At 43.7% G+C, this 14,886-nt stretch overlaps 1 protein-coding gene across 1 annotated transcript; it reads left to right on the top strand.

Moving 5' to 3' along the window:
* Nucleotides 1-1,550: 1,550 nt before the first annotated feature.
* LOC310862151 (uncharacterized protein) lies at nt 1,551-14,886 on the top strand (the record flags this gene model as incomplete). Its single annotated transcript, XM_083769885.1, has 4 exons — nt 1,551-1,819; nt 6,109-6,191; nt 6,251-6,356; nt 13,730-14,886. The coding sequence occupies exons 1-4, from the start codon at nt 1,798-1,800 to the stop codon at nt 14,884-14,886; spliced, it is 1,368 nt and encodes a 455-aa protein (XP_083626011.1). The 5' UTR covers nt 1,551-1,797.

The raw sequence follows: 14,886 nt of genomic DNA on the forward strand, positions 1-14,886 counted from the left end.
GATCAATGACAGTTTGAGTAGAATCACACACTCTTGTGGGTTGGGTAATTAGCTGACTGACACCATGCAGATCACAAAACCGACTAAATGACTTAAACACAGGTGCTTCCTTACGAAGCATATCCGTATTGCAGTCGCCAATCAGGATTTTCTCTACACATTCCTCCCCAGCTAAGCACCCCTCAAGTATATCATAAAACCCATTCTGATCGGGCGGTCTATAGACGGTGCCAACTAATACTGATTTAGCATTTTTGAAAATTAATTCAACCCACACAGTTTCAATTTCATCATGCTGTAAGTCAGTACGAGTAACATATTCAGTGTCTTTGTGAATATACATGCACACGCCACCGCCATGCCTGTTTCTGTCGTTCCTAATGATAGAATAGTTCTCTATTTCTATCTCTGGGTCCCTGGTGGACTCGTCCAGCTTTGTTTCAGAGAAACTTAGGATGTTTACCTTACCGCTTTGGAACACTTGTCTGACCTCAGCCAGTTTGGGTCCAAGGCTGTTGATGTTCAGGTGAAACAAATGGATTCCTTTGACACTGGCAATACTGTTAATGTCCTCCATGTTAAAATAGGGAGGTCCATTGTTGATGTCTGCAGTAGTTGGAACACCCTACCAACAGTCATTAAGACATGTGAATCCCTTGACTCCTTCAAAACTGGTCTCAAAGGACACCTATACGGACGGCTGCAATTCGAAACTGGCCCCCGTAAAATCAATCAATCAATCAATCAATCAATCAATCAAAGATCTATTTGTCCGTGTCCTATTAAGGGCTATATGCACTCCAGTGAACTGAATGTTATAACTGTTATAAATGCAAACATAATTTGCGTTATATATTTTCGTTTAAATGCTTAATATATTGTTTTAATGTGCAAATTAATAGTTTTTGTTTATTCTAGAGAGTATACTTTTATTCTGAAGAGCTCGATCGGCCACCGGAAGTCTTATCCTTGCTAGTTTATCCTTGGCTCCGTCTTATGAGCAAAAAAGAACTGTAATAGTATTACTTTACCCACTTTACACATACAATGTCTGTTGTTATAGGCCAGTGAAACGGCCCTTTTTTTAGCGTTGACCCCAGTAGAAGGTCTGCTGCTGTGAATTTTACACCTCTCCCGCTTAGCCGGAGAGTGGGGTGTGGTAGAGGCCATCTCCCTGAACGCGTGGGTATGTCCAGATAGTTGCCTCGCGGAGCCGTCTTTTGTCCAGTGTCCACTTTATAAAGTCCATGCACTCCAGTGAATAGCATTTATCCATTTAGATAACTTTATTATTATTATTATGATGATTTAATTACTTATTTTTACACAGAAACATAATGTGTGTCTTATAGCATCATATAGCATCATTTAAATGCTTAATTTGTAGTTTTAATGTGCAAATGAAACTTTTTTTCAATACTCTAGAGGGTACTCTTATTTTGAATAGATCGTCCACCGGAAGTCTTAAATCTCACTAGACGCTGCTTTTATCGGCGTTCACTATAGCACTGGTAAACACATCATCCATCCACCGTCCAGTGAGTGTGTGTACAGGAGAGCCGAAGAGAGTGAACGTGATACAGATAAAGTCTGTTCAACCTTTTTGTGTAACTTATGCCTGAGATTGTCTTAGCACGACTGTCTGTGTGAGGAATGTCCACACACACAGTTCAAAGACCGTTTGTTTTGTATGCTCGCTAATGCTAACGGTAATGCTGCTATAGGATAGTTCCCATTCTAGTACAGTCAATCAAGACTGTAAAAACACTTTCGAGCTGTTTTTTTTTACCAGAAGAAATGTCGGTGACGGTATGCTTTTGTTTTGTTTATAAGAATGTAACTTGGGTGTGTTGGCCTGAAAGACAAGGGGCTTGATTTTGAGTATTAATGGCAGTGAACCAGAACCGTGTTTGTTTACCTGAAAGAAATAAACAATGTTTGTATTATTATTAGTAGCATTATCATTTACACAAATCATACAACTACATAATGGAGCTCAAAATGATGTAGCCTATTATACATTTTAGTCGTAGAAACACAATGCATTGAAATATAAAACCACTGTGCAGTGTGTGCACTCTTTTATTTTATTTTATTCATATATTTTATTCAAATAGCAGACCTACAAGCTCGTATCGCGCCACTCGGTGGCGCGATATGAGCTTGTAGATCTGCTATTTTTCAATAGCTAAAGCATAACATGATGCTGACACCAAAATGGGTGCCCGTTCAGAGTGGGTTAACCGCCGATGCCGTTAAAGGAGAATTCCATGCTAAAAGGCTTTCTTCCCTTTCTTTGTAGTCGTTACGTCCCCACCAAAGAGGTCCAGGTGTTATTTTGTGCAAAAGCTCCTTATTGGCAATTTCCCCTACCATAAGCCCTAAATGAATTGCATTGAATTGAATGGGGCTATGGGGTGTTGTGCTAATTCACTTCCATCGCTCAAAATGTATATATTTTTTGTATATCCTCTCTTCATAATGTAAATAATATCCCAAGTGGCACAGTTTACTACTTATTTAGATGGAAATAAGCAAATTAGCACAACACCCCATAGCCCCATTCAATTCCCATTCAATTCAATGCAATTCATTGAGCGCTTATGGTAGGGGAAATAGCCAATAAAAGGAGCTTTTGCACAAAAAAACACCTGGACCTCTTTGGTGGGGACGTAACGACTACAAAGAAAGGTAAGAAAGCATTCTAGCATGGAATTCTCCTTTAAGTATTTTTCTATCTTTTTTTTTTAAAGTTTTGGCTTCTCTGAAATAGGCCCTGCGGTAAGCCCCGCCCGCTCGCTCAGCTGCCTCGATACCGTTGTTAAGCAGGACAAACATCAGCGAACCTCCATTGAGGACCGTGTTATGTCGGCGTTTTTCCGAAGAGGATTAGAAGCATTCACATCAACAACATTCATACTATAATAACGCCATGGTGAAACGTTGCTGTTGGGCGTCCTGCAACAGTGCTTAATAAGTACCCAGAACGTTTGGGGCATTTCTTTTTATTCCTTTCCCCGTGGGTGCGCACATCATGCACATGTCAATGTTTACATTCTGGAGGTGGAGGACGCGGCGGTCACTCATTCACCCTCCCTGATACTAAATCATACTATTAACGTCAACTTTTACTAAACAATGTTTAAATCAATCGTCTAATAAACAACTAACAACTTACCTTGGAGCAAATGGTGTGCTTTGTAACTTTCTAATCTCCACGCTCAGTTGCTTGTGTTGGTCTCCAGCCTCCAGTCACGTTCCCTCCCACTGCGGTTCAGAAAAATAACGCTGCTTACCATTTTCTGCACATTGTATCCAAAAAGTGAAGGTCCGCTAATGGTCTAAACTATTTTGAATTTAGGAACGGCAAAGAAAATAGTTTAGACCATTAGCGGACCTTCACTTTTTGCATGCAGAAGGGGGTAAGCAGCGTTCTTTTTTTTCTGAACCGCAGTGGGAGGGGACGTGACTGGAGCCTGTGGTTGAAGACAGTTATGTGGCTGCCGTCCAACACAAGCAACTAGAAAGTTACAAAGCACACCATTTGCTCCACGGTAAGTTGTTTGTTGTTTATTAGACGATTGATTTAACCATTGTTTAGTAAAGGTTGACGTTAATACTAGTATGATAGTAGCAGGGAGGGTGAACGAGTGACGCCACCGCCGCTTCCTCCTCTAGAATGTAAACATTGTGCGCACCCACGGGAAAAGAATAAAAAGAAATGCCCCAAACGTTCTGGGTGCCTATGAAGCACTGTTGCAGGACGCCCAACAGCAACGTTTCACCATGGCGTTATTATAGTATGAATGTTGTTGATGTGAATGCTTCTATTCCTCTTCGGAAAAACGCCGACATAACACGGTCCTCAATAGAGGTTCGCTGATGTTTGTCCTGCTTAACAACGGTATCGAGGCAGCTGAGCGAGCGGGCGGGGCTTACCGCAGGGCCTATTCTCTCTCCTCTCCCTTCCCTGACTTCCATATTGACTTCCCCTTGTACCGCCTCCCGCACCAGGGCAGGGTGGTCGGTGCGAGGCAGTAACGTAGGGACACGCAGCTAGCCAGTCGCCGCTCGGGAGGCGGTACAATAGGACATTGTATCTGACATATCTGGCTGATATGTGTCCGCTGTTACAACTGATACTGATATTTGTTTTATTGCTGAGCGAGAGGCAGGCTCTGCAGAGCTCACCTCCCGGGCCAGCGAGAGGCAGGCTCTGTGGAGCTCACCTCCTGGGCCAGTGAGAGGAAGGCTCTGTGGAGCTCACCTCCCGGGCCACGGCCAGTGAGAGGCAGGCTCTGTGGAGCTCACCTCCCGGGCCACGGCCAGTGAGAGGCAGGCTCTGTGGAGCTCACCTCCCGGGCCAGCGAGAGGCAGGCTCTGTGGAGCTCACCTCCTGGGCCACGGCCAGTGAGAGGCAGGCTCTGTGGAGCTCACCTCCCGGGCCAGCGAGAGGCAGGCTCTGTGGAGCTCACCTGCCGGGCCAGCGAGAGGCAGGCTCTGTGGAGCTCACCTCCCGGGCCAGTGAGAGGCAGGCTCTGTGGAGCTCACCTCCCGGGCCAGCGAGAGGCAGGCTCTGCGGAGCTCACCTCCCGGGCCAGCGAGAGGCAGGCTCTGTGGAGCTCACCTCCCGGGCCAGTGAGAGGCAGGCTCTGTGGAGCTCACCTCCCGGGCCACAAGCATTTGGAAATCGGATTCTGTCTCGTCCAAACTCCCAGTGTTTCCTTGGCTTCAACGGCAGGAAATTTTAACTTGAACATTGGCTGCATGGATGAATGAGGAAATACCGCTGGAGTGCCAAAATGAGTTTGGGGCATCACAACAGTTTTTTACCTGCCATAGTATCAACCCCTTATCCCTGTGTCGGATCTGTGGTTAGACTGCCATAGTATCAACCCCTTAGCCCTGTGTCGGATCTGTGGTTAGACTGCCATAGTATCAACCCCTTAGCCCTGTGTCGGATCTGTGGTTAGACTGCCATAGTATCAACCCCTTAGCCCTGTGTCGGATCTGTGGTTAGACTGCCATAGTATCAACCCCTTAGCCCTGTGTCGGATCTGTGGCTAGACTGCCATAGTATCAACCCCTTAGCCCTGTGTCGGATCTGTGGCTAGACTGCCATAGTATCAACCCCTTAGCCCTGTGTCGGATCTGTGGTTAGACTGCCATAGTATCAACCCCTTAGCCCTGTGTCGGATCTGTGGTTAGACTGCCATAGTATCAACCCCTTAGCCCTGTGTCGGATCTGTGGTTAGACTGCCATAGTATCAACCCCTTAGCCCTGTGTCGGATCTGTGGTTAGACTGCCATAGTATCAACCCCTTAGCCCTGTGTCGGATCTGTGGTTAGACTGCCATAGTATCAACCCCTTAGCCCTGTGTCGGATCTGTGGTTAGACTGCCATAGTATAAACCCCTTAGCCCTGTGTCGGATCTGTGGTTAGACTGCCATAGTATCAACCCCTTAGCCCTGTGTCGGATCTGTGGTTAGACTGCCATAGTATCAACCCCTTAGCCCTGTGTCGGATCTGTGGCTAGACTGCCATAGTATCAACCCCTTAGCCCTGTGTCGGAACTGTGGTTAGACTGGCATATTCGCCGATACCGATAAGACCCGATATGACGAATAAGGGCCGATCCGATACTTTTCCCCGATACCGATATATAGTATCGGGACATCTCTAGTTGTAGCTTGGGGATGCAGATTTTTCGCCTACAATATCAATCTCATTATCTTTGCATTCAAGGTTCATATTTTGGAGAGTTCAGTGGGTTTAGTTATTGCCTTTTAATTTCTGCAAATTATGTTCGTGCTATAATCTCCACTAGGTTTCCAGTTCCTAACCCATTTTGGGCGGGAACCCCTTTTGGTGTTAGCATTATGTTATGCTTTAGCTATTGAAAAATAGCAGATCTACAAGCTCATAGCGCGCCACCGAGTGGCGCGCTATGAGCTTGTAGGTCTGCTATTTTTGAAAAATCGAAGAACGACCGACATAGAAACATAGCTTTTTCAGAAAACTGTCAGGATGTAGAAGACATTTTTCTTAATCTGATCTCCGGTCAGAATGGAATGGGTTAAAGTCATTGTTATTGCTTCATTTCAGAGCAGTGTGTGGCGTCCAGACTGCAGGTGAAGATGAACTCTCCAGCCTCATAAGAACTACAATACCCATGACGCATCACTCCCAGGTGAAGATGAACTCTCCAGACTCATAAGAACTACAATACCCATGACGCATCACTCCCAGGTGAAGATGAACTCTCCAGACTCGGCCAGGGACGTTTCTGTTAAACAGGAAGAACCTGAAGACATTTCTATTAAACAGGAGGACCCTGAAGACCACCCAAACCTCGGTACGTATTTTCACTGTATGGTGATCTCGATGGTAAATATCATTGATAACATTGAGATATTCATATAGCCATTATTACATGTCACTAAACGAGAATGAACTCGGTCATACTATTAGTAAGAGAAATCTATGAAAATCTGGGAACTAAATCGTTACCAAGAAATTTCTTCACCAATGTGTTTCTAAATGTGTCTAATAACATGTACTAAAAGTTTGAAATTCAACTCCTGTGGGAAATTGAGTTATTAGCATAATATGTGACCATACCCATAACATCCTATATAAGGCCAAAAAGTCAAAATGTCATCATTCTTTCAGTAGCATGTGACATATGAAACTAGGGCGTTTTCATGATTCTGAATCCATTCCAAGCATTAGTTTTGCACAAAAAACACTCCTTGGGCTAAATTAGGCCATATCTGCTTGAACTCCAAAGGAGGGTTTTTTGTGCAAAACTAATGCTTGGGATGGATTCAGAATCATGAAAAACCCCTAGTTTCATATGTCACATGCTACTGAAAGAATTATTAAATTTTGACTTTTTGGCCTTATATACTGTAGGATGTTATGGGTATGGTCACATATTATGCTAATAACTCAATTTCCCACGGGAGTTGAATTTCAAACTTTTAGTACATGTTATTAGACACCTTTAGAAACACATTGGTGAAGACATTTCTTGGTAACGATTTAGTTCCCAGATTAGTCAAATACCTGATAAAATGCCCTTACTTATGAACATTTATGAACGTCTACAGCATGGGTGTGAGGCCCCCACCTTCACCTAATGCGTGCATGTTCAATATCAGAATACTGATATAGTATTGATTTCAGCTGTTGCAATTCCAAACCCGCTTTAATTACTTCATCATGACTAGTACTTAACCATTCTGACCTGAGATCAGATTCATACGAGGTTTCCACTGGACACACACTGGTCTGATTAACCCATTCTGACCTGAGATCAGATTAATAAAAATGTCAGTCGTTCTTCGATTTTTCAAAAATAGCAGACCTACAAGCTCGTATCGCGCCACTCGGTGGCGCGATATGAGCTTGTAGATCTGCTATTTTTCAATAGATAAAGCATAACATGATGCTGACACCAAAATGGGTGCCCGTTCAGAATGGGTTAATGACTAGTAATAAAATGTTATTGTCTTTTGTGTCCAGTGTGTAGTTATGTTAACAGTTCATAAAGTTAACAACTATAACTAAATGCATTTGAAATTAAATAAAAAGGTTACTTTTCAGGATTCCAATAAAAAAAAATAGCTGATCAGATCTACAAGCTCAAAACGCGTCGCATTGTGTGACACATTTTGAGCTTGTAGATCGGCTATTTTTGCTACGACAGTAATATGCACTGTGGCCCCTCTGGAGTGAGTGTGGAAATATATTGGCCCTCGCCATCGTCAAAGTTGCCCACCCCTGATCTACAGTGTAGAATAGATTATACAGTATAACCCATTTTGACCTGAGATCAGATTAAAAAAAAATGTTTTCTACATCCTGACAGTTTTCTGAAAAAGCTATGTTTCTATATCAGTCGTTCTTCGATTTTTCAAGAATAGCAGACCTACAAGCTTGTGGCGTGCCACTCGCTATGAGCTTGTAGATCTGCTATTTTTCAATAGCTATGGGTTCAGTTTTTGTCTACCAACAATGATACCAGTAGTAGCCTGATATGAATGAGTATACAGACTAGGCTATTATGCACGTGGAAAATAATCAATACCTACGGATCGGAAAATCGATTATAAACATGCGCGGTCCCAATGCATCGGTTCATTCAGTGCCCATCGGAATACAATTGACGGGTGAGATGGCGATGCATCGTTCACGGAGGGTCTGCATCGGTAAAAACCCATCATGGTTACATCGATTTTTCATGTTGTATTTCACCCTAGTCTCTGTTTCTGAGGCGCCTGGAATGCACCATCGGCAAATAAAAAAAGCTGACACACTCTCCTCACTGAACACAAGCTGTACAGACAACAGACAACAGACAACAGACGAGCACCTGTCTGCGACTACAGACGGCTCTGCGGTGCTACTGAAATTTTCTGATGAGCCACAGCGCCGAAACAGCGGTAAAATAGGAGTAAATAGGCCCTTAGCCCATTCTGGGCGGGAACCCCTTTTGGTGTTAGCATTACGTTATGCTTTAGCTATTGAAAAATAGCAGATCTACGAGCTTGTAGGTCCGCTATTTTTGAAACATCGAAGAACGACTGACATAGAAACATAGCTTTTTCAGAAAACTGTCAGGCTGTAGAAGACATTTTTTTTTAATCTGATCTCAGGTCAGAATGGGTTAGTGTTATACAACCGCTGTGTGAGAGTGTCCGTTGCTTAGTTGTCACTGTAGCATAGCATGCGCACTGAGCGATAATGAGCCACAGCTGTTTGTTCTTCTCGCCGATTCTCCGACACAATAATTTAGATCATTTTTAGGGATTGCACGATATAATTGGTAAGCGTAAATCGGAATAGGCCATATAAATGTCTGATCTGATCTAAATGTCTGAATCTGATCTAAGGTCAGAATGGGTTAAAACAGTCTTTTTAGCTGTTGCTGTTCTCAGGGAGCAAAGCCTAATTTATACTCTGCAACATGATGGTGTCGCACGCCTAAAACAGTAGACCTACAAGCTCACAGCGTGCCGTGGATGCGACGCGTTGTGAGCTTGTAGATCTGCTTTGTAGATCTGCTGTTTTTAGTATTTAGAATAATAGGGGCTCGGTGGCACAGTTGGTAGTGCTGTCGCCTCACAGCTAGAAGGTCCTGGGTTCGATTCCCGCTCGGGACACTGTGGGTGCTGGCGGCGTGTTTCCTCCTCCGCGTCATCAGTGCCCATACCCGAAGGCGGGGTTGGCGAAAGGGCCTTTCTGTGTGGAGTTTGCATGTTCTCCCCGTGTCCCCTAGGGTAGGTACCCTCACATGTTCTCCCCGTGTCCCCTAGGGTAGGTACCCTCACATGTTCTCCCCGAGTCCCCTAGGGTAGGTACCCTCACATGTTCTCCCCGTGTCCCCTAGGATAGGTACCCTCACAAAAAACATGCAGTAATCCTGGTCACTAAACTGCCTCCCCCTGGCCAGCCGGGGCGCCTGATGGAGGGGAAAGGAACTGGTTGGAATAACGTCATAGGCGGCGGGTGCGTTTTACCTTTGGGTAGGCTATAGAATTGCGTTGGGGGGGGGGGGGGGGGGGGCTCTCGCCGCCGCGGATTTATTTATTTCCCAGATGGTCTAAAATCTGGTTTTTTGGTTCTAAAAATGAGTTATTTTGCATACTTTTACCAATGAATTAGCCTATACACAGACAACGACTTTTGGACGTCTTTTTCTCAAGTCTGGAGTCAGTCAGTGTAGATTACCCGGCGGTGTTGCTGCCCCTCCGGGAGTCGCGGCTCATGGCTCTCCACAGACGGCACAGAGACAGCAGTCACTCCGCTGCAGTGGTGTGAACTGTGAACCGTGCGGGCACTGGTGCTGCTGAGTTCTGACAGCCGACTCACAGCTTCTTCTTCTGAATTATCTTTGCCTTGAAAAATACATTTTGCGTTTTGCTGTTTCCCAAAACAAACCAGCGCGGCGAGCGCGCGCTACTGTTTGCTACAAAGCGACTGGAAGGACGAGGTTTACAGACATACCAATAGTAGTCAATCATATGCTGATTAGGCCAGTTGCTGTATAGTGTATACTAGCCTATCCGATCAGCGATCACCAGGGGGCAGTGACAACACACACACACACACACAATAGCCTTCTATAATGCTGCGCACATATATTATATATATTTAAAAAAAATACCCAGCATAATTTTTGGGAAGGCTAAGCCTTCCCTAGCCTTACGCACCAGCCGCCTATGAATAACGTGTTCCTTCCACGCGCTACGTCCAACCAGGGAAACTCCCCCCTGTCAGGTGTGAAGGAGCAACTTGGACACTCAGGCATGAAGGAAGCATGAGTTCAAGTCCGTTGCTCTCCCCTTGTCCCCCATATATGGGGACTAGGTTGGTGGAGGGTGTGTAGAGCCCAGGATCACATAAGATGATTGACACAGGGGTGAAAAATGGGTTACAAAATCGTGGGATAAAAAAATATATAAATAGTATTTAGAATAATATACAGGCCAGGGTCTTCAATGTTTTTCAGGTCAAGGACCCTTTAGCTATCATTAATAATAATATTATTATTATGTATTATTATTATTATTTAGCTATCAGTGTAACATTGATGTAATGTTTGGTGTTTATTTGTTTCTTCTCTATTAATATGTTAGAAACATGTTACATAATCCATTAATAATATTCAATCTCTTAAACCCTCTATACTTTTGGAAATGAAAAAAGGTTCCTATCACACAATATTTAGCAGACTGCTCGGCCTAGCTCAGCTCTACCCACTGAGCTACCCGGACACCAAATGGGATTAAATAAACGGTAGATTAAATGTTTCCAAAACAATTTGAGGTTAGAAATAACCACATTCTGTAACATAGGCCTTCACATTCAGCAGTGACTTAAGCATTTGTGTAACACAATGAGTTTACATCACATACTTTAATGGAGAATTCCATGCTAGAATGCTTTCTTATCTTTCTTACCTTTCTTTGTAGTTGTTACGTCCCCACCAAAGAGGTCCAGGTGTTTTTTTGTGCAAATACTCCTTACTGGCTATTTTCCCTACCATAAGCCCTCAATGAATTGCATTGCATTGAATGGGGCTATGGGGTGTTATGTTAGTTCGCTTATTTCCATTGAAATAAGTAGTAAAGTGTGCCGCTTGGGATATTATTTACATTATGAAGAGAGGATATATACAAAGAAATTATAATTTTGAGCGATGGAAATAAGCGAATTAGCACAACACCCCATAGCCCCATTCAATTCCCATTCAATTCAATGCAATTAATTTAGTGCTTGTAGTAGGGGAAATAGCCAATAAGGAGCTTTTGCACGAAATAACACCTGGATCTCTTTGGTGGGGACGTAACAACTACAAAGAAAGGTAAGAAAGCCTTTTAGTATGGAATTCTCCTTTAATCCTTAGAGTCAGAGACGAAATGTTGTTTTAATCGTCACGGGGGCCCTCCCCCCGCTACCACACCCCCCGCTTTCGTTTCACACTAAACTCAAGCGTTTAGGTTCTAAACACTTATTTGTAACACTTTTTAAACGTGTCACAGTGTTTAGATTATAAACGGAAGAGCATGTTTAACCCATTCTGACCGGGCACCCATTTTGGCATCATGTTATGCTTTAGCTATTGAAAAATAGCAGATCTACAAGCTCATATCGCGCCACCGAGTGGCGCGATACGAGCTTGTAGGTCTGCTATTTTTGAAAAATCGAAGAGCGACTGACATTTTTAGAATCTGATCTCAGGTCAGAATGGGTTCATCAGACCAGTGTGTGTCCGGCGGAAACCTCGTATGAATCTGATCTCAGGTCAGAATGGGTTAAATGCCATGTATAACTGCTCCCAAACCATCTTTATCCGGCAGAAATATGACAACGTCCCAAACTGATCTCACTGAGGGCTTTTTATTTCTCCAAAGTGACAACCGTGAAAAACTGCAACAAAAACATAACAATATACTTTTAAATAAAATGAAACAATGCAATATGAATGTCCTTGTTGAGTGAAGAAACACAATATGTACGCAAACACAATGAAATGTAAACAAACAATACAATAGCAATAAACTTTTACAGAAACAAACAAACAATTGGGAACATACCGTATGCGCCTTCTGCACAGATTAATTAGGAGTTCAGTTCAGTTGTTTCTATCATTTTCTCTCCTCTTATCTTTGTTATCTTTCTTAATATCTTTTGTGGAGACTCTGACATGAGAGCTCCTCTCTGCAGCTCTGCTCTGTTTGTTCTGCTTTTAACATGCCAAAGACCCAACAGGTGAACGAAATGAGGTAATCAGAGCAGGTGAGCCTAATTCAACCTGCCCCTGAACCAGACAGACCACAAAACCAGAGCACAGTAGATGGCACTATATCACCATGCATTTACCATATGTACCCAAATAACATACCTATAATGTTCACATACACATTTGCCGAAAGGTAAGTAATAAAATAGAATAGAAAATAGAAATAGAAAATCCCATTGCTGGGACAGTTACACCATGATTGCAGGCTATAGTCCTGTCCGCCTCGGCAGGTTCTGTGTTCTGTCGCTGGGACGGCAGAAGGTTTCAACGGCAGGCTGGGCATCGTTGTTTCCAGCCAGGGTGTTCTTGCTGGTGGTGGTTTCATTGTAAACAAGTAGCCTAAGCAGAGTACAGTAGGCCTACTGTATGCATGCATAACCATACCTGGCAGGTGAAAACAAGCACCCAGATTAGCATTTCAATGCCTGATCTGTGTATGTGTACAAGGGGACAGGCAACGCGGTCCACCCCCCATATATAAATAGAGAAGGCACCCGGAGGAAACCCTGAGGCGAAATGGACATAGTGGCCAAATCTGGTATTGCAGCTCGAGCCAGCGCTGGTCCGTTGACTATCGTTGCGCACGTTCACGTTATTGGGGGCAATGACACGTGAACGAATGTTTCATACGTGAACGCACGCAATGATAGTCAACGGACCAGCGCGTTTGGCCCAATCCATCCCAGAATGCACTCTGTTTCTACCCGGAAGGAGGAGTGAAATCGCCTCATGCGCTTTTGAGCAACTTAATGTACTCTAAGCTTTAATCACATACATGCATTTACGGCAAAGCTCTGCTGTGATTGGCTTAGAGCAGCTTACAGCAAGTACCACCTCACTAAATATTTGACTCCCCAAGTACCACCACCATGTAAAGTACAGTAGCGTGCGCCTAACCGTATGCCGTCCAATTGCTAGGCACAGTTCACACAGAACGCAAATTATAATTCCTAACCATAATATATAAAGATATAATGATTATATATGATTGTATATTTTTCACATTTGTCAGCCAACGTCATGTTGTACAAAATGGTATTGATAAAACTGGCACTTTAACACTAAGTTCTCAGAGTAAAAGACAGACACACACACCCAGAGAGAGAGAGAGAGAGAGAGACATGCAGGACTCCCTGCATGCAGACAAAACCTATTCTAGCTATATATAGTTACATAGTTTCACGACTCAAATTACTACTAATTACTACTCGCAATATTTAAGTTGCTGATATCTTGCTAAAACTTCGAAGGGTGACTTTTCTGAACTTTCCCAGTTCCCAGAAACACCCGTAATAACCTGTCACTAATAAACTGTTTGGTCAATGTAAGTATGTGAGAGCTCATTTTCTACATCGACAATGGAATGAATACTTCAGGAATCCAGTATTAACTATTTATGTAATCTTTTCTGCTCCTAGACATCCTGCACGTGATTGTGTGCAAAGAGGAGGATTCTATTAAACGGGAGAGGAGCCCCAGTCTGCTACAGGAGGAACCGGAGCCTCCACACGTTGAAGTGAAACAGGAGGAGCTTAAAGAAGAACAGGAGGAGCTACTTCAAAGACCAGAGCACCCTGACGGGTCGATGTTGACATTACTAGCAGTGAAAGGTGAGAAAGACAATGATGAAGCAGAAGACGTCTCTTCCCACTGCTCTGAGGTTGAAGTCGAACTTGAATCTGACACTGAAGTCACTGACGACAGCGATGATTGGGAGGAGACCAGTGAAGACGTTGATGACGAACGGTGTGACAATAGTTTGAGTGAGTCGGCTCCCTTGAAGACACACCAGCGTGTCCACACTGGAGAAAAACCTTTCAACTGTAAACGTTGTGACAAGAGTTTCAGTGACTCAGGTTCCCTGAAGAAACACCAGCGTGTCCACAATGGGGAAAAACCTTTCTCCTGTAAACATTGTGACAAGAGTTTCGGTAGCTCCGGTAACATGAATAGACACCAGCGTGTCCATACTGGAGAGAAACCGTACCCGTGTAAACTTTGTGGCAAGTGCTTCAGTGGCTCAACTGTTCTGAAGAGGCACCAGCATTTCCATACTGGAGTAAAACCGTACCAGTGTAAATATTGTGACAAGAGTTACAGTTTGTCAGCTGACCTCAAGAGACACCAGCGCATCCACACCGGAGAAAAGCCTTTCCAGTGTAAACTGTGTAAAAAGCGTTTCAACGAATCTGGTCATCTGAAGGCACACCAGTATGTCCACACTGGAGAGAAACCTTTCCACTGTAAACATTGTGACAAGAGTTTCATAAACTCGGGTAACCTGAGTAAACACCAGCGCATCCACACCGGAGAGAAACCTTTCCACTGTAAACATTGTGACAAGAGTTTTAGGCAGTCGTATGACCTGAAGAGACATCAGCACATCCACACGGGAGAAAAACCTTTCCGCTGTAAACTGTGCAACAAGACTTTTAGTCTATCAAGTCACTTAAAGACACACGAGAGTGTCCACACCGTGGAAAGACCTTTCCATTGTAAACATTGTGACAAGAGTTTCAAAACTTCAGGTAACCTGAAAAAACACCAAGCAATTGTCCAATGCCAATACAAATAG

The sequence above is a fragment of the Protomyctophum parallelum genome, assembly GCF_964188405.1.
Source record: "Protomyctophum parallelum genome assembly, chromosome: 7".
Classification (NCBI taxonomy): domain Eukaryota; kingdom Metazoa; phylum Chordata; class Actinopteri; order Myctophiformes; family Myctophidae; genus Protomyctophum; species Protomyctophum parallelum.